The 21,125-nt window shown below is 46.8% G+C and overlaps 1 protein-coding gene across 2 annotated transcripts in view; it reads left to right on the plus strand.

The window, feature by feature from the left end:
- Window positions 1-21,125, plus strand: part of LOC140430903 (adhesion G protein-coupled receptor G3-like) — a 380,819-nt gene that overhangs the window by 314,748 nt on the left and 44,946 nt on the right. The window contains exon 10 of one of the 2 annotated variants that reach the window (XM_072518691.1): window positions 11,385-11,515. In XM_072518691.1, coding sequence (XP_072374792.1) covers window positions 11,385-11,515 — 131 coding nt within the window. Of the gene's footprint in view, window positions 1-11,384; window positions 11,516-11,593; window positions 11,728-21,125 lie in introns of both variants that reach the window. The other variant, XM_072518690.1, reaches the window with a different exon arrangement.

A 21,125-nucleotide genomic window follows, 5' to 3' on the forward strand; every position in this document is an offset into this window, starting at 1 on the left:
TTTAGCAATGGCACAAAACACAAATCAAGCCCCCTACCCCAAAGCCTCAACCGCTATCAAAGTCAAGGGAGTTTCACAAGCTGCTGCAGGGTACTTACGGTCAGAGGCTGCGGGAGGTCAAGTCGAAGGTGGAGAGATCAGGCCAACAGACCCTCAATCGAAACACAGCCCCTTTTATATTGAATTACCTGGCCTTTTCCTGTGTCGGCCAGCCCCTTGTGCATTGAATTGGTAAGGTTTAAAGTTCCCGCTGGTCCCGCCCCCTTTGAGCCGGTCAGACAAGTCGACTTCCGGGTTCTCCTCGCATTTGCGTTGTATCGGTCCAAGTTTAAAGTTCCCGCTGGTCCCGCCCCCTTTGAGCCGGTCAGACAAGTCGACTTCCGGGTTCTCCTCGCAGGTCCGCTCCTTCCAGCCAGGCAGGCCTGACCCGATTTGAATTTGGCGCCGACTCCGCCCCCTCCACCCAGTGAGTTCCTGCCGGCGGCTCCTGTCAAGATTGGAGTACCTCCCCCAGGTCCGCCTCCAACTTGGTTTTTTTCTACCGTTTATCTTCAAGGGCTTTTCCAGCGCAATATACTGAGCCCAGACAGTCTGCTTTTTTAGATAACAAGGTTAAGCTCTCTTGTGAAGATTTTTAAAGTCTTCCATCTGCTCCGGAGATCGCTGCTATTCTCACCTTGCTATGTTGATGGGGTGTTGATTGGATTCTGCTCTGGTGGAGGCAAAGTCATTTACATCTGCATGGGGCTATGACCATCCCATTGTCCTGCTTGCAGGCAGGCCCCTTTGTATTACCATGCCCCTTTGTCTGTGTTTTGATCTTATCTAGTTGTCTGGCTCCTTCTTCCTTGTAGCTCCTGGGGGGGTTGGGGGGGGGGTTTGTAAATACCTATGCCCCTACTCAGCTCAGCGGACCAAGCCTGCTGGGAAATTTGGTTACGTTCCCTTGGCTGAAAAGTGTCCAGTTTACAGTCTCTGGGTTTTATTCTTGGGCAGTCCAAAAAGGGCCGAATTGCCCGAACTACACGACTGTCAGGCAACATGCATTCCCAACATTTCCACTGTCTGGCATTATGTCTTCCCAGCGTTTCCTCTATCCAGCTACTTGTATTCCAAATGTTTCCACTGTCGGGCAGTGTATATTTCCAGCAATTCCTCAAACGCGCAGTGTGTATTTCCAGCATTTCCTATATCAGACATTGTGTACTCCCAGAATCTCCTCTATCAGCAATGTGCATTCCCAACATTTCTTCCATCGGGCAAATGTGTATATGCAGCATGTCCTCAATTGGGATATGTGTATTCCCAGCATTTCCTCCATCCGGCAATGTGTATATCCAGCATATCCTCGATTGGGCAATGTGTATTCCCAGCATTTCCTATATCACGCAGTGTGTATTCCCAGCATTTCCTATATCGGACAGTGTGTATACCCAGCATTCCCTAGATTCTGCAGTGTGTATTCCCAACCTTTCCTATATCTGGCAGTGTATATTCACAGCATTTCCTCTGGCGAGCATCTTGTTTTTCCAACATTTCTTATTTTTGGGCTGTGTATATCCCCAATATTTCCTCTGACAGGTAGTGTGAATTCCCAGCACTTCCTCAATCGAGCAGTGTGTGTTCCATGCAATTCTTATATCGGACAGTGTATATTCCCAGCATTTCCTTATTTCCGGCAGTGTGTGTTCCCAGCATTTCCACTGCCAAGCAGTGTGTATTCCCAGCATTTCCTCAATCAGGAGTGTGTATTCCTAATATTTCCTCTAGTGGGCAGTTTTTTCCCAACATTTCCTATTTGAGGCAGTGTGTATTCCCAGCATTTCCTCCACAGGTAGTGTGTATTCCTTACATTTCCTATATCAGGCAGTGTGTATTCCCAGCATTTCCACTGCCAGCCAGTGTGCATTCCCAGTATTTCCTCAATCGGGCAGTGTGTATTCCCAGAATTTGCTGTATCGGACAGTGTGATTCCCAGAATTTCCCATATTCGACACTATTCCCAGCGTTTCCACTGCCAGCTAGTGGGTATTCCCATCATTTTCTCAATTGGGCCGTGTTCATTCACAGTATTTCCTGTATCAGACAGTGTGTATTCCCCAGATTTCCGATATCCGAGTGTTTGTACTCCTAGCATATCCTCAATTGGACACTGTGCATCCCTAGAATTTTCTCAATCGGGCAGTGTGCATTTCCAATATTCCCTATATTGGGCCGTATGTATTTTCAACATTTCCTATATCGGGATGTGTGCATACCCAGTATTTCCACTGCCAGGCAGTATGTTTCCCAGCATTTCCTATTTCGGACAGTGTGTATACCCAGCATTCCCTAGATTCTGCAGTGTGTATTCCCAACATCTCCTGTATCTGAAAGTGTGTATTCCCAACATTTCCACTGCCAGACAGTGTGCTTTTCGAGCATTTCCTGTTTTGGGCTATAGTATACCCTGCATTTCACTGTCACGCACTTTGTATTCCCAGCATTTTCTCCCAAGATTTCCGATATCGGGCAGTACGTATTCCCAGGACTTCCCCTATCAGTAGTCTGTATTCCTAACATTTCCTATATCAGGCAGTATATATTCACAGCATTTCCTCTGACGAGCATCTTGTTTTTCCAATATTTCTTATTTTGGGCCGTGTATATCTCCAATATTTCCTCTGACAGGTAGTGTGTATTCCTAACATTTCCTATATCAGGTAGTGTGTATTCCCAGCATTTCTGCTGCCAGGCAGTATGAATTCCCAGTATTTCCTCAATCGAGCAGTGTGTGTTCCATGCAATTCTTATATCGGACAGTGTATATTCCCAACATTTCCTTATTTCCGGCAGTGTGTGTTCCCAGCATTTCCACTGCCAAGCAGTGTGTATTCCCAGCATTTCCTCAATCAGGATTGTGTATTCCTTTTTTTAAAATATATTTTATTCAAGTTTTTTGGCCAAACATAACAATACGTAGTGTTTCTTTTACACAACAATAAAGCAATATAAATAACCGTGGCCAGTTTTAAACAAATAAATAAGTAATATATAAACAAAAACAAAAACAAAACTAAATGGCAACTGCCTTGTCCAAAATAAATACTCTCCAAAAATACAATCCAACAATCCAATATACAATTACATATACCAAATACCTATACATATACAATAACATCCCTGAGAGTCCGTCCGATTCCTCCCCCCCGCCCTTTCCCCCCCCCCCCCCCTCCCCCCTGGGTTGCTGCTGTTGTCTACTTCTTTTCCATTCCCTCTATCTTTCTGTGAGGTAGTCGATGAACGGTTGCCACCGCCTGGTGAACCCCTGAGCCGAACCCCTTAACACGAACTTAATCCATTCTAACTTTATAAACGCTGCCATATCGTTTATCCAGGTCTCCACACCCGGGGGTTTGGCTTCCTTCCACATTAACAATATCCTGCGCCGGGCTACTAGGTATGCAAAGGCCAACACGTCAGCCTCTCTCGCCTCCTGCACTCCCGGCTCTTCTGCAACCCCAAATATAGCCAACCCCCAGCTTGGTTCGACCCGGACCCCCACCACCTTCGAAAGCACCTTTGCCACCCCCACCCAGAACCCCTGTAGTGCCGGGCATGACCAGAACATGTGGGTGTGACTCGCTGGGCCTCTCGAGCATCTTGCACACCTATCCTCTACCCCAAAAAATTTACTAACCCGTGCTCCAGTCATATGCGCCCTGTGTAGCACCTTAAATTGTATCAGGCTTAGCCTGGCACACGAGGACGATGAGTTTACCCTACGTAGGGCATCAGCCCACAGCCCCTCCTCAATCTCCTCCCCCAGTTCTTCTTCCCATTTCCCTTTCAGCTCATCTACCATGATCTCCCCCTCGTCCCTCATCTCCCTGTATATGTCCGCCACCTTACCGTCCCCCACCCATGTCTCTGAGATCACTCTATCCTGCACTTCCTGCGCAGGAGCTGCGGGAATTCCCTCACCTGTTGCCTCGCAAAAGCCCTCACTTGCATATACCGAAATGCATTCCCTTGGGGCAACCCATATTTCTCCGTCAGCGCTCCCAGACTCGCAAACGTCCCATCTACAAATAGATCTCTTAGTTGTACTACCCCAGCTGTTTGCCATGCTCCAAATCCCCTATCCATTCTCCCCGGAACGAACCTATGATTGTTTGTTATCGGGGACCGCACCGAAGCTCCCGCCCCTCCCCTATGCCCTCTCCACTGCCCCCAAATTCTCAATGTAGCCACCACCACCGGGCTTGTGGTGTATTTCTTTGGTGAGAACGGCAACGGCGCCGTCACCATTGCTTGCAGGCTAGTCCCCCTGCAGGACGCCCTCTCCAATATCTTCCACGCCGCTCCCTCCCCTTCTCCCATCCACTTACACACCATTGAAACATTGGCGGCCCAGTAGTACTCACTTAGGCTCGGTAGTGCCAGTCCCCCCCTGTCCCTACTACGCTGCAAGAATCCCCGCCTCACTCTCGGGGTCTTCCCAGCCCACACAAAACTCATAATGCTCTTCTCAATTCTTTTGAAAAAAGCCTTCGTGATCACCACCGGGAGGCACTGGAACACAAAAAGGAATCTCGGGAGGACCACCATTTTAACCGCCTGCACCCTACCTGCCAATGACAGGGACACCATGTCCCATCTCTTGAAATCCTCCTCCATCTGTTCCACCAACCGTGTAAAATTAAGCCTATGTAATGTACCCCAATTCTTGGCTACCTGGATCCTCAGGTACCGGAAGTCCCGTGTTACCTTCCTCAACGGTAAATCCTCTATCTCTCTGCTCTGCTCCCCCGGATGCACCACAAATAACTCACTTTTCCCCATGTTCAGTTTATACCCTGAAAAATCCCCAAACTCCCCAAGTATCCGCATTATCTCTGGCATCCCCTCCGTCGGGTCCGCCACATAGAGCAACAAATCATCCGCATACAGAGATACCCGGTGTTCTTCTCCCCCCCTAAGTACTCCCCTCCACTTCGTGGAACCCCTCAGTGCTATGGCCAGGGGTTCAATCGCCAGTGCAAACAATAATGGGGACAGAGGACATCCCTGCCTCATCCCTCTATGGAGCCGAAAATAGTCAGACCCCCGTCCATTCGTGACCACGCTCGCCATCGGGGCCCTATACAGCAACTGTACCCACCTGATATACCCGTCCCCAAAGCCAAATCTCCTCAACACCTCCCACAAATAATCCCACACCACTCTATCAAATGCTTTCTCGGCATCCATCGCCACCACTATCTCCGCTTCCCCCTCTGGTGGGGGCATCATCATTACCCCTAGCAGCCTCCGTATATTTGTATTTAGCTGTCTCCACTTCACAAACCCAGTTTGGTCCTCATGAACCACCCCCGGGACACAATCCTCTATCCTCATTGCCATTACCTTGGCCAGAATCTTAGCATCCACATTCAGGAGGGAAATGGGCCTGTATGACCCGCATTGCAGCGGGTCTTTTTCCTTCTTTAGGAGGAGCGATAGTGTTGCCTCTGACATAGTCAGGGGCAACTGCCCCCTTTCCCTTGCCTCATTAAAGGTTCTCATCAGTAGCGGGGCCAGCAAGTCCAAATATTTCTTGTAGAATTCAACTGGGAATCCGTCTGGTCCCGGGGCCTTCCCCGCCTGCATGCTGCCAATCCCTTTCACTACTTCCACCGTCTCAATCTGTGCTCCCAGCCCCACTCTCTCCTGCTCCTCCACCTTAGGAAATTCCAGCTGATCCAGAAAGCACATCATTCTCTCCTTCCCGTCCGGGAGCTGAGCTTCATATAATCTTTCGTAAAATGCCTTGAACACTCCATTCGCTCTCTCCGCTCCCTGCTCCATCTCTCCCTCCTCATCTCTCACCCCCCCCTATCTCCCTCGCTGCTCCCCTTTTCCTCAGTTGGTGGGCCAACAACCTACTCGCCTTCTCCCCATATTCGTACTGTACACCCTGTGCCTTCCTCCATTGTGCCTCTGCATTACCCGTAGTCAACAAGTCAAATTCTACATGTAGCCTTTGCCTTTCCCTGTACAGTCCCTCCTCCGGTGCCTCCGCGTATTGTCTGTCCACCCTCAGAAGTTCTTTCAACAACCGCTCCCTTTCCCTACCCTCCTGCTTTCCTTTATGTGCCCTAATAGATATCAGCTCCCCTGTAACCACTGCCTTCAGCGCCTCCCAGACCACTCCCACCTGTACCTCCCCATTATCATTGAGTTCCAAGTACCTTTCAATACACCCCCTCACCCTTAAACACACCCCCTCATCTGCCAATAATCCCATGTCCATTCTCCAGGGTGGAAGCTGTTGTTTTTCTTCCCCTATCTCCAGGTTCACCCAGTGTGGAGCATGATCCGAGATGGCTATAGCCGTGTACTCCATCCCCGTCACCTTTGGGATCAGTGCCCTTCCCAAAACAAAAAAATCTATTCGTGAAAATACTTTGTGTACATAGGAGAAAAACGAAAACTCCTTACTCCTAGGTCTACTAAATCTCCAGGGATCTACTCCTCCCATCTGCTCCATAAAATCCTTAAGCACCCTAGCTGCAGCCGGCCTCCTTCCGGTCCTGGACCTCGATCTGTCCAGCCCTGGGTCCAGCACCGTATTAAAGTCTCCACCCATTACCAACTTCCCCACTTCTAGTCCGGGATTCGTCCTAACATACGCCTCATAAAATTGGCATCATCCCAGTTCGGGGAATACACGTTCACTAATACCACCGCCTCCCCTTGCAGTTTGCCACTCACCATCAAGTATCTGCCCCTACTATCCGCCACTATAGTCTTTGCCTCAAACATTACCCGCTTCCCCACTAGCATGGCCGTTTTTTGCGTCTAGCCCCGAATGAAACACCTTCCCCACCCATCCTTTGCGTAGTCTAACCTGGTCTATCAGCTTCAGATGCGTCTCCTGAAGCATAACCACATCTGCCTTAAGTTTCTTTAGGTGTGCGAGTACCCGTGCCCTCTTAATCAGCCCGTTCAGCCCTCTCACATTCCACGTGATCAACCGGGTTGGGGGGCTCTTTACCCCGCCCCCCCCCCTTGATGACTAGCCATTTCCTTTTTCACTCCAGCCCCTCACCCGGTTCCCACGTAGCTGTATCCCTCCCAGGTGGCGCCCCCCCGCCCCAACCCCCCCCCCGCTAGATCCCAAGCTAGCGTAATTGCACCCCCCATGTTGCTCCCAGAATTCAGCAAACTCTGGCCGACCTCGGCTTCCCCCCATGACCTTGGCTCACACTGTGCGAGGCCCCACCCTTCCTGCTTCCCTGTTCCCGCCATGCTTACCATAGCGCGGGAACAAAACCCGCGCTTCCCTTTTGGCCCCGCCCCCAATGGCCGGCGCCCTCAGCTCCTCATCCTGCCTCACCCCCTCCCCCACGACATGGGGAAGAGAGAGAAGTTACATGGTCGCAGGTTTAACAACTTGGGAAGTCCTCTCTTCCCCTTTTCCCCCCTTCATCCCACATATTCACCCCCCCACTTTTGTCCCAAACGTTCTTTTTCTGGCCCGCTCACTCCAGCTTCTCCTCGACAATAAATGTCCATGCCTCATCTGCCGTTTCGAAGTAGTGGTGTTTCCCTAGACGTGTGACCCACAGTCTTGCCGGTTGCAGCATTCCGAATTTGACACCGCCTTGGCCCGATTAAAGCTTGCCCTCCTTCTCGCCACCTCCGCACTCCAATCTTGATATACGCGGTTCACCGCGTTCTCCCACCTACTGCTCTGAGTTTTCTTTGCCCATCTGAGGACCATCTCTCTGTCCTTATATCGGGAGAAATCTCACCACTATGGCTCGAGGAATTTCTCCAGCCCTCGGTCTTCGCGCCATAACTCGATAGGCTCCCTCCACCTCCAGCGGACCCGTCGGGGCCTCCGATCCCATTAACGAGTGCAGCATCGTGCTCACATATGCCCCTTCTGCACCTTCGGGAAGACCAAGAATCTTTAGGTTCTTCCTCCTCGCATTATTCTCCAGCACCTCCAGCCTTTCCATACATCTTTTGTGTTGTGCCTCGTGGATCTCTGTTTTCACCACCAGGCCCTGTATGTCGTCCTCATTCTCAGCAGCCTTTGCCTTCACGACCCGAAGCTCCTGTCCCTGGGTCTTTTGCTCCTCCTTTAGCCCCTCAATCGCTTGTAATATCGGGGCCAACAGCTCCTTCTTCATCTCCTTTTTGAGTTCATCTACGCAACGCCGCAGGAACTCTTGTTGGTCAGGGCCCCATATTAAACTGCCTCCTCCCGACGCCATCTTGCTTTGTGCCTGCCTTCCTGGCCGCTGCTCTAGAGGATCCACCGCAATCCGGCCACTTTCCTCTCTTTTTTCCATCCGTGTCCAGGGGTGATTCCCTTCTGGATTACCGCACAGTGTTCTTTGCCGTTAAAATTGCCGATGGGGCTGCTATTAAGAGCCCAAAAGTCCGTTCCACCGGGAGCTGGCGAAACGTGCGACTTAGCTGGCCATCGCCGCACCTGGAAGTCAGGAGTGTGTATTCCTAATATTTCCTCTAGTGGGCAGTTTTTTCCCAACATTTCCTATGTCAGGCAGTGTGTATTCCCAGCATTTCCTCCACAGGTAGTGTGTATTCCTTACATTTCCTATATCAGGCAGTGTGTATTCCCAGCATTTCCACTGCCAACCAGTGTGCATTCCCAGTATTTCCTCAATCGGGCAGTGTGTATTCCCAGAATTTGCTGTATCGGACAGTGTGATTCCCAGAAGTTCCCATATTCGACACTATTCCCAGCGTTTCCACTGCCAGCTAGTGTGTATTCCCATCATTTTCTCAATTGGGCCGTGTTCATTCACAGTATTTCCTGTATCAGACAGTGTGTATTCCCCAGATTTCCGATATCCGAGTGTTTGTATTCCTAGCAATTGGACACTGTGCATCCCTAGAATTCTCTCAATCGGGCAGTGTGCATTTCCAATATTCCCTATATTGGGCCGTATGTATTTTCAACATTTCCTATATCGGGATGTGTGCATACCCAGTATTTCCACTGCCAGGCAGTGTGTATCCCCAGTATATCCTCAATCGGGCAGCCTGTGTTCCCAACATTTCCTATATCGGGCAGTATGTATTCCCAGCGTATTCCCAGTATATCCTCAATCGGGCAGTCTGTGTTCCCAACATTTCCTATATTGGGCAATATGTATTCCCAGCATTTCCTCTATCAGTGTGTGTTCCCAACTTTTCCACTGTCAGGCAAGTGTGTTCCCAACATTTCCTAAATTGGGCAGTGTGTATTCCCAGCATTTCCTCGATAAGGCAGTCTGTATTCCCAGCATTTTCTATATCGTACACTGTTTTTCCAACATTTTCTAAATCAGGCAGTGTGTACTCCCAGTATTTCCTGTATTGGGCAGTGTGTTTTCCCAACATTTCCACTGTCAGACAGTATGTATTACTTGGATTTTCATTATCAGGTTGTGTGTACTCCCAAAGTTTCGACTGTCAGGCAATATGCATTCCCATCATTTCCACTTTTGGGCAGTGTTTATTCCCAACATTTCCACTGTCTGGCATTATGTCTTCCCAGCATTTCCTTTATCCAGCTGCTTGTATTCCAAATGTTTCCACTGTCGGGCAGTGTATATTTCCAGCAATTCCTCAAACGCGCAGTGTGTATTTCCAGCATTTCCTATATCGGACATTGTGTACTCCCAGAATCTCCTCTATTAGCAATGTGCATTCCCAGCATTTCTTCCATCGAGCAAATGTGTATATCCAGCATATCCTCGATTGGGCAATGTGTATTCTCAGCATTTCCTCTCTCGGCAATGTGAATTAACAGCAGCATTTGCTCTATCAGCAGTGTGCATTCAAAGCATTTTCTCTGTCAGCAATGTGTATTCCCACAATTCCTCCATCGGGAAATGTGTATTCTCAGCATTTCCCCTATCGGGCAATATATATTCACAGCATTTGATCTATCGGGCAGTGTGTATTCTCTGCATTTCCTCTATTGGGGAGTATCTATTCCCAACATTTCCATTATCAGGTCATGTGTATTCCCAGCATACCCTCTATCAGGCAGTGTGTATTCCCAGCATTTTGTATATCACACAGTGATTTTTAACATTACTGATATGGGGCATTGTGTATTCCCAGCATTTTCTCTATCAGGCATGTCCTATATCGGGCAGTGTGTATGCTCAACATTTCCGATAGCAGGCAGTGTGTATTCCCAGCACGTCCTATATCGGGCAGTATGTATTCTCAACAATTCCTATATTCCCTTTTTAAAAAAAATGTATTTTATTACAAACATGTATCAAAACAGGTTACAGCAAATAAACACCCTGGGAAACATACTTCCCAACAATCAACTATACAGATTTTTCCCCTTTACACCCCCCTCCCCGCGACGATCAGCCCCTCAAACACGGTCACAAACATCCCCCACCTTTCCTCAAACCCCCCTGAAGAGCCCCTTAACTCGTACTTTATCTTCTCTAATCGCAGGAAAGGCAGTGTGTATTCCCAGTATTTCCTCTATCAGGCAGTGTGTATTCCCAACATTTCCTACATCGGGCAGTGTGTATTCCAAGCATTTCTCGATCAGGCAGTGTGTGCTCCCACAATTTCCCGATCAGGCAGTGTGTGTTATTTGTATTTCCTTGATCAGGAAATGTGTATTCCCAAATTTCCTCTATCATTCATTATGTGTCCCAACATTTCATATATCAGACTGTATATATTCCCAGCATTTCCTCGATCAGGCAGTGCGCATTTCTGTATCCTGGAGTGTGTATTCCCAACAGTTCCACTGTCAGGCTGTGCGTATTCCCAACATTTCCTCTATTGGACAGTGTGCATTCCGAACATTTTCAGTATCGGCAGTGTGTATTCCCAGCATTTCCTCGATCAGGCAGTGTATATTCTCAGCATTTCGTCTCTCAGGCGGCAGAGTATATTCCCAACATTTCCACTGTCAGGCAGTGTGTATTCCCAGCATCTTCTCTATTGGGCAGTGAGTATTCCTAGCCTTTCCTATATCGGGCAGTGCATATTCCCAACATTTACTCTTATTGGACAGCGTGTATTCCCAGCCTTTCCGTAATTGGGCAGTGTGTGTTTCCAGCATATCCTCTATCAGACAGTGTGTATTCTCATCATTATCTCGATCAGGCAGAGTGTATTCCCAGTTTTTCCCCTGTCAGGCAGTGTGTATTCCCAGAATTTTCTCTATTGGACAGTCTGTATTCCCAGCCTTTCTTATATCAGGCAATATGTATTCCCAACATTTCCTATATCGGGCAGTGTGTGTTCCCAGCATTTCCTCGATTCGGCATTGTGTATTCCCAGCTTTTCATCCTTTTGTTTCAGAGTTCAAAGTTTCTCAGTGTTTTTTAAAACAATTTTTCATTGGATTCTTCCCAAAGGATTTGAACAGGGATGGAAATAATGATCAAGATCCAAAAAGTGAAGCAAATCTGGAATATATCACCTTGATTGGCCTCGTAATTTCAATCTTCTTCTTGGTCATCTCTATGATCTATTACATGTTTTCACGGTGAGGCTGTTTGCTATTTAACACTGTTTGTTTATGTTTGTTCATAAGTGTGTGAATGTAAAATCATTACATTTGCAGAGCTCCATCTCGGGGTGGCATGGTGGCACAGCGTTGAGGGTTCGATTCCGGCCCCAGGTCACTGCCCGTGTGGACTTTGCACTTTCTCCCCGTGTCGGTGTGGGTCTCACCCCCATAACCCAAAGATTTACAGGGTAAGTGAATTAGCCTTGCTAAATTTCCCTTAATTGGGAAAAAGAACTGGGTAGTCTAAATTTATTATTTTTTAAATAAAAAATAAATTGTACAGAGCTCCATTCCATTTAAATCAACTTCCTTGTCAACCAAAACTCATTCAAGTTAGGGACTTACTCAGGGAAGGAGGAGCTAGGCTCTGTAGCAGCCGTCGTTCAGGTACAGTTTCCTAACATTGGAAAATGATTGTGAGATATGAGTGTGCACTCCCCACTCTGCCATCTTAGTGAATGAGAGTATTGAGCAAGCATGTAATGCAATGGTGATTTGATGTCTGCACTACCAATTTCAAATACTATTTACGAGCCTCAACCCTACACAGCTGAACACCATGTTGAACAGAATGAAGGATTCCTACCAGCCTTATCCTGAAGTGTTGACAGGCTAGGCACTGAATTAATTCCTCTGATTGCTGGTGCAATTGAATATCTTCGATTCACACAATCCACAGAATGCTGCAAAGTTTATCTAAGGGCAACATGGTAGCACAATGGTTAGCACTGTTGTTTCACAACACCAGGGTCCCGGTTTTGATTCCCACTTGGATCAATGTCTGCGCAGAGTCTGCACGTTCTCCTTTGTCTGCTTGGGGTCCTCCGGGTGCTCCGGTTTCCTCCCACAAGTCCCGAAAGATATGCTGTTGGGTCATTTGGACATTCTGAATTCTCCCTCCGTGTACCCGAACAGGCGCCGGAATGTGGCAACTAGGGGCTTTTCACAACTTCATTACAGTATTAATGTAAGCCTACTTGTGGCAATAAAGATTATTATAAAAAGATTATAAACATGTCTATAAAGAATAAAGAACCAGGAAAAATACAGCACAGGAACAGGTCCTTCGGCCTTCTAAGCCTGCAGCTACCATGCTGTCCGTCTAACCTAATATCTTCTACACTTCCAGGGTCCGTATCCCTGTAATCCATCCCATTCATGTATTTGTCAAGATGTCCCTTAAACATCATGATCGTACCTGCTTCCACAACCTCCTCTGTCAGCGAGTTCCAGGCACGCACTACCCTCTGTATAAAAAACTGTATAAAAGAAATATGCTCCCTATTAATTGACTCTTCCATCCTGATTATGTCTCCATTCCCAGACAACCTGGCACCAGTACAAATTGTGCAGAGATCCCACATTGATAACACAATCATTGAGAATCACCAATGATGGGGCCCTTTCCCTGTGCCCCATCGACAGCAGCTGTGTCCTTGAGCTGATTTCCTATACCTAACAACTTGAACTAAACAGCGTGCGTGTGTAATCATAGAATCATAGAATTTACAGTGCAGAAGGAACCCATTCGGCCCATCGGCTCTGCACCGGCCCTTGGAAAGAGCACCCTACGCCACCACCCTATCCCCGTAACCCAGTAACCTCACCTAACCTTTGGGAAACTAAGGGGCAATTTAGCATGGCCAATCCACCTAACCTGCACATCTTTGGACTGTGGGAGGAAACCTGAGCACCTGGCCAAACCTGAGCACCACGCAGACACGGGGAGAACGTGCAGACTCTGCACAGTAACCAGAGGCCGGAAATGAACCCGGGACCCGAGAGCTGTGAAGCAACAGTGCTAACCACTGTACCACCATGTCGCCCCAATAGAGATCAATACAGAAGAGTTTCAAACCCTTCAGCACTGAGTGGATAGTTAAAGTTTTAAAAACTAATTTCAATTTAATATATTTTCCTTCATCTGCTGGAATTCTCCGGCTGTTTGCTGCCGGCGGAATTCTGTGTTCCCACTGGCAGCCCACCCCTACCTGCGAGTTTCCCGGCGACGTGCAGTGGTTTCAATGGGAATTCCCATTGACAGCGACAGGAGGAGAGAATCCTGTCACCAGCGAACTGCGCGCTGCCTCCTGCTGTCGAGAAGCATGAAGCTGGGAGGCGAGAGAATCTTGGATGCCAATATGTCAGCACTAGGAAATCATTATAGGAATTCCTCAAGCTCATGTTTGGGACACGATTATTTCAGTTGATTCGTCAATGACCTCTCTCATCAGGTCAACTTTTCAAATACTGCAGCAGTCCTTGTCCATAATTAGTAAGTTCACGATGACACGAAGGTTGGTGGAGTGGCAGATAGTGTTGAGGATTGTCAGAGGATGCAGCAGGATATAGATAGGATCGTGACTGGGGCAGAGAAATGGCAAATGGCGTTTAATCCAGACAAATCTGAGGTAATACATTTTGGTAGGTCTAACATAGAGGGGAACTATATCGGAAATCCAAAACTCTTGGGGATATAGAAAATCAGAGTGATCTGAGCATACAGGTCCACAGTTCTTTGAAAGTGGCAACAGAAGTGGGCAAGGTAGTCAAGAAAGCATACGGAATGCTTGCCTTCATTCGACGGGGCATTGAGTATAAAAACTGGCAAGTCATGCTGCAGTTGTATAGAACCTTGGTAAGGCCGCATTTGGAAAATTGCACACAATTCTGGTCACCACTCTGCCAGAAGGACATGGAGGCTTTGGAGAGGGTGCAAAGGAGGTTTACCAAGATGTTGCCTGGTCTGGAGAGTGTTAGCTATGCGGAGAGGCTGAATAGACTCAGACTGTTTTCATTAGAATGATGGAAGTTGAGGCGGGACCTGATAATTGACTACAAGATTATGAGGGGCATGGATAGAGTGGATAGGCAGGCACTCTTTCCCAGGGTGGTCAGTCACCAGAGGGCATAGGGGCAAAGTTTAGAGGAGATTTGAGAGGCAGGTGTTTTACACAGATGGTGGTGGGTGCCTGGAACGCGTTGCCAGGGGAGGTTGTGGAAGCAGATACATTAACGGTGTTCAAAAGGCAAAAGGCATCTTGACAAATCCATAGGATGGGTATAGAGGGATACGGCACACCGAAGCACTGAGAGTTTTGGCCAAGCCACCTCCAGTAAGAGAGAATCAAACCATCTCTACTTGACATCAATGGCATTACCATCGTGGAATCCCCCACTATCAACATCCTGGGGGTTACCATTGACCAGAAACTGAACTAGACTAGCCATATAATTACAGTGGCTAAAAGAGGAGGTCAGAGGCTAGGAATGCTGCAGTGAGTAACTCACTTCCTGACTCCCCAAAGCCAATCCACCATCTACAAGGCACTAATCATGAGTGTGATGGAATACTCCCACTTGCCTGGATAAGTACAGCTCAAACAACACTCAAGAAGCTCAACACCATCTAGGACAAAGCAGCCCACATGGTTGACATCTCTTCGACAAACATTCACTCCCTCCGCCACAGATGCACTCCTGTGTACCATCTACAAGATGCACTTCAGTAACTCACCAAGGCTTCTTCAACCAACACCTTGCAAAACTGTAACTCTACCACTCTACCACCTCCGCTATCTAATAATTAGGTATGTAGAGATGGAAAGAAATACCATCACTGGTAAATCCAGGTCACTCACCTGACTTGGAAATATTATCACCGTCCCTTCATTGTCACTGCAACTCCCTCCCTATCAGCACTGTGGGTGTACCTACACCTCATGGACTGCATTGGTTCAAGAGACAGCTTACTTCTCAAGAGCAATTATGGATAGGCAATAAATGTGAACATTGGCAGTAATACTTACATCCCATGAGCAAATAAGAAAAACATAATATACGTTTGTCTTACTGGTTTTTTGGTATGAGCGAGAGTACTTGTGACAGTATTATTGAGATCCACGCTGTGTTTCCCGACAGGTATTCCAATTGGATCATCATTCAGATTTTGATCCTGTGAAAATAAAAAGAATGTCATTTTAGAAAAATCTATCAAACTATGCAGGGCTCTCGGGGGAAAATCATCCAGATTTCAATTGGCTTGTAATCCCTTGAGTTGAGAAGACCAAGAAGCATAATAATCATTTATTTTAATGAATTACATTAATGTTTCAGAAGTAACATATAGTTTTAAGAATTAATATGTCAAATATAAGATAAACGGAAACATAAAGGCCTGGAATTACAGGAGAAGCAATAGTTAGTGTCCAGCATGGAAACATGGTGGAGATGAACTGTTTAAACCTCAATGCAAGGAGTATTACAAACAAGGTAGATGAGTTAAGGACACAAGTAGCATGGCAGCATGTTGCTATAACGGAAACCTGGCTAAAGGAGGGGCAGAAATCTCTGGATACAGAATTTTCAGGCAGGATAGTATAATGTACGCCTAATTGTGACAATAAAAGATTATTATATTATTATTCTGTGTAAATGATTTGGAGGAAAATGTAATTTGTTGGATTAGTAAGTTTGCACATGACACAAAGAACAAAGAACAATACAGCACAGGAACAGGCCCTTCAGCCCTCCAAGCCTGCGCCGACCATGGTACCTGCCTAAACTAAGTCCATATCCTTCCATTCCCACCCTATTCATATATTTGTCCAGATGCCCCTTAAATGCCCCTCTCATACCTGCTCCCACCACCTCCCCAGGCAACGCGTTCCATATATTTACCACCTTCTGTGTAAAATAGCTTGCCTCGCACATCTGTTCTTAACTTTTCCCTGTGCACTTTAAACCTATGTCCCCTAGTACTTGATTCTCCTACCCTAGGAAAGAGCATTTGACTATCCACTCTGTCCATGCCCCGAATAATTTTGTCGACTTCTATCAGGTTGCCTCTCAACCTCCGTTGTTTCAGTGAGAACAAATCTCTCCTGAGAGCTAATACCTTCCATACCAGGCAACATCCTGGTAAACCTCTTCTGTACCCTCCAAAGCCTCCACATCCTTCTGGTAGTGGGGCGACCAGAATTGAACACTAAGGTTCTGTACAGCTGCAGCATGACTTGCCAATTTCTATACTTGATGTCCATGCTGATGAAGGCAAGCATGCCGTATGCCTTCTTGACTACCTTCTCCACCTGCGGTGCCACTTTCAGTGACCTGTGAACGTGTACACCCAGATTCCTCTGCCTAGCAACACTCTTAAGGGTTCTGCTATTTACTGTATATTTCCCACCTATATTATACATTCCCTCACATTTGTCCAGATTAAGCACCATCTGTCATCTCTCTCCCCAAGTCTCCAACCGATGTAGACCCTGCTGTATCGTCTGACATTCCACATCACTATCCGCAATTCCACCAACCTTTGTGTCATCTGCAAACTTTTTAATCAGACCAGTTACATTTTCCTTCAAATCATTTATATATACTATACTTTGAATGGTCTTCAGGGAATGATCTGACGGATGCTGAATGACAGATGTTCATGTAAAAGTTTGTGCTGAAACAAGTCAATTTCAGAAATGGGTAGGAGCTGGGCAGAGTTGATTGGAAAAGGAGCCTACAGGGAAAATAGAACAAAGAACATTACAGTGCAGTACAGGCCCTTCGGCCCTCAATGTTGTGCCGACCTGTGAAACCACTCTAAAGCCCATCTACACTATTCCCTTATCGTCCATATGTCTATCCAATGACCATTTGAATGCCGTTAGTGTTGGCGAGTCCACTACTGTTGCAGGCAGGGCATTCCACGCCCTGGAAAGGCTGCGGCAACCAGAATTGCACGCAATACTCCAAATGCGGCTTCACCAGAGTTTTGTACAGCTCCAACATGACCTCATGGCTCCGAAACTCAATCCCTCTACCAATAAAAGCTAACACACCGTACGCCTTCTTAACAACCCTCTCAACCTGAGTGGCAACTTTCAGGGATCTATGTACATGTACACCGAGATCTCTCTGCTCATCCACACTGCCAAGAATCTTACCATTAGCCCAGTACTCTGTCTTCCTGTTATTCCTTCCAAAATGAATCACCTCACACTTTTCTGCATTAAACTCCATTTGCCACCTCTCAGCCCAGCGCTGCAGCTTATCTGTGTCCCTCTGTAACTTGAAACATCCTTCCGCACTGTCCACAACTCCACCGACTTTAGTGTCATCTGTAAATTTACTCACCCATCCTTCTACGCCCTTCTCCAGGTCATTTATGAAAATGACAAACAGCAGTGGCCCCAAAACAGATCATTGTGGTACACCACTGGTAACTGGACTCCAGTCTGAACACTTCCCATCAACCTCCACCCTTTGTCTTCTTCCGGCTAGCCAATTTCTGATCCAAACTGCTAAATCTCCCTGAATCCCATGCTTCCGTATTTTCTGCAGTAGCCTACCGTGAGGAACCTTATCAAACGCTTTACTGAAATCCATATACACCACATCAGCTGCTTTACCCTCATCCACCTGTTTGGTCACCTTCTCAAAGAACTCAATAAGGTTTGTGAGGCACGACCTACCCTTCACAAAACCGTGTTGACTATGTCGAATCAAATTATTCCTTTCCAGATGATTATACATCCTATCTCTTATAAACCTTTCCAAGATTTTGCCACAACAGATGTAAGGCTATAAGGTCTATAGTTACTGGGGTTGTCTCTACTCCCCTTCTTGAACAAGGGGACAACATTTGCTATCCTCCAGTCTTCTGGCACTATTCCTGGAGACAAAGATGACTTAAAGATCAAAGCCAAAGGCTCAGCAATCTCCTCCCGAGCTTCCGAGAGAATCCTAGGATAAATCCCACCCGGCCCAGGGGACTTATCTATTTTCACACTTTCCAGAATTGTTAACACCTCCTCCTTATGAACCTCAAGCCCTTCTAGTCTAGTAGCCTGAATCTCAGTATTCTCCGCGACAACATTGTCTTTTTCCTGTGTGAATACTGACGAAAAATATTCATTTAGCACCTCTCCTATCTCCTCGGACTCCAAGCACAACTTCCTTGACTGGCCCTACTCTTACCCTAGTCATTCTTTTATTCCTGACATATCTATAGAAAGCTTGATCCTACCTGCCAAAGACTTCTCATGTCCCCTCCTGGCTCTTCTTAGCTCTCTCTTTAGGTCCTTCCTAGCTAAGTTGTAACTCTCGAGCGCCCTAACTGAACCTTCATGTCTCATCTTTACATAAGCCTCCTTCTTCCTCGTGACAAGTGTTTCGACTGCCTTAGTAAACCACGGTTCCCTTGCTCGACCACTTCCTCCCTGCCTGACAGGTACATAATTATCAAGGACACACAGTAGCTGTTCCTTGAACAAGCTCCACATTTTCATTGTGCCCATCCCCTGCAGTTTTCCTCTCCATCCGATGCATCCTAAGTCTTGACTCATCGCATCATAATTGCCTTTCCCCCAGATGTAACTCTTGCCCTATGCCATATACCTATCCCTTTCCATCACTAAAGTAAACGTAATCGAATTGTGGTCACTATCACCAAAGTGCTCACCTACCTCCAAATCTAACACCTGTCCTGGTTCATTACCCAGTACCAAATCCAATACGGCCTCGCCTCTCGTTGGCCTATCTACATACTGTGTCAGGAAACCCTCCTGCACACATTGGACAAAAACGGACCCATCTAAAGTACTCGAACTATAGCGATTCCAGTCAATATTTGGAAAGTTAAAGTCCCCCATAACAACTACCCTGTTGCTTTCGCTCCTATCCAGAATCATCTTTGCAATCCTTTCCGCTACATCTCTGGAACTTTTCGGAGGCCTATAGAAAACCCCTAACTGGGTGACTTCTCCTTTCCTGTTTCTAACCTGTTTCTAACCCAGGTGTTAAGGGAAGACAGTGGAACAGTAATGGCATGAGTTTTGGGGGGTTATTCGGGAGGCACAGCAGAAATTCATCCCAAGGAGGAGGAAACATGCTAAGGGGAGGACAAGGCATCCATGGTTGACGAGGGAAGTCAAGGACAGCATAAAAGCAAAAGAAAAAGCATACAAAGTGGCGAGGATTAGTGGGAAGCCAGAGGATTGGGAATCCTTTAAAAGCGAGCAGAGGACAGCTAAAAAAGCAATAAGGGGAGAGAAGATGAAATCTTGAGTGCAAGCTAGCTAGTAATATAAAAGAAGACAGGAAGAGGTTTTATCAATATATAACAGATCAGAGAGAGGCAAAAATAGACATTGGACCACTGGAAAACGTGGCTGAAGAAGTAATAATAGGAAACAAAGAAATGGCAAATGAACTGAATAGTTACTTTGCATCAGTCTTCACGTTGGAAGACACTAGTGGGATGCCGGAGCTGCAGGAGAATCAGGGGGCAGAGTGAGTGCAGTGGCCATCATGAAGGAGAAAGTTCTGGGGAAACTGAAAGGTCTGAAGGTGGATAAGTCACCTGGACCGAATGGACTACATGGAAAGGCCCCAAAAGAGATAGCTGAGGAGATTGTGGAGGCATTGGTAGTGATCTTTCAGGAATCACTGGAGGCAGGAAGGGTCCCAGAGGACTGGGAGGTGGCTAATGTAACACCACTGTTTAAGAAGGGAGGGAGGCAGAAGAAGGGAAATTATAGGCTGGTTATCCTGACTTTGGTCATTGGTAAGATTTTAGAGTCTGTTATTAAAGATAAGATCACGGAGTCCTTGGAAGTGCATGATAAAATACGATTGAGTCAGCACGGCTTTGTCAAAGGAGGTCATGTCTGACAAATCGGTCTATGCCTAAATTCCTCTTCCAAAGTGCATAACCTCACACTTTTCCACATTGTATTTCATCTGCCACTTCATTGCCCACTCTCCTAGCTTGTCCAAATTCTTCTGCTGCCCCTTTGCTTCCGCAATACTACCTTTGTGGAGGTAACAAAGAAGTTAGACAAAGGAGAACCAGTGGACGTGATTTGCTTAGATTTCTAGAAGGCCTGTGACAAGGTTCCGCATCAGAGATTGTTAAATAAGTTAAGAGCCCAGGTGTTAAGGGTAAGATCCTGGCATAGATAGAGTATTGGCTGACCGGCAGAAGGCAGAGAGTGGGGATAAAGGAGTCTTTTTCAGGATGGCAGCCGGTGACTAGTGGTGTGCCTCAGTGGTCTGTGCTGGGACCACAACTTTTCACAATATACATTAATGATCTGGAAGAAGGAACTGAAGGCACTGTTGCTAAGTTTGCAGATGATACAAAGACCTGGAGGAATCTTAGTTGAAGGATCAAAGTCCTGCCGAACTACGACAAGTTGAAAGAATCTATAATATTTTTGGACTACGCCAAGTTGTTAGATTCCTACTATTATTTGACTGTGTAAAGTTGAAGGAATTTATATTATTCCTACTATTCGGTTACCAATAGCACTTTGCGATTACTGGGACTCAGCAGAAATTTAAGTTAAAACTTTTCAGTTGCCAAAAATAATTGTTTTATTTTTTTTCTATTGATTACAATTTGAAAGTCATTTAAAAGGCAATTCGTAGACAATTTGAAGCTTTCAGAGGATCAAGACATTGGGCGAAATTCTCCCGAAACGGCACGATGTCCGCCGACTGGCGCCAAAAACGGCGCCAATCAGACGGGCATCACGCCGCCCAAAGGTGCGGAATGCTCCGCATCTTGGGGGGCCGAGCCCCAACA

This window comes from Scyliorhinus torazame, chromosome 10, assembly GCF_047496885.1.
Source record: "Scyliorhinus torazame isolate Kashiwa2021f chromosome 10, sScyTor2.1, whole genome shotgun sequence".
NCBI lineage: Eukaryota > Metazoa > Chordata > Chondrichthyes > Carcharhiniformes > Scyliorhinidae > Scyliorhinus > Scyliorhinus torazame.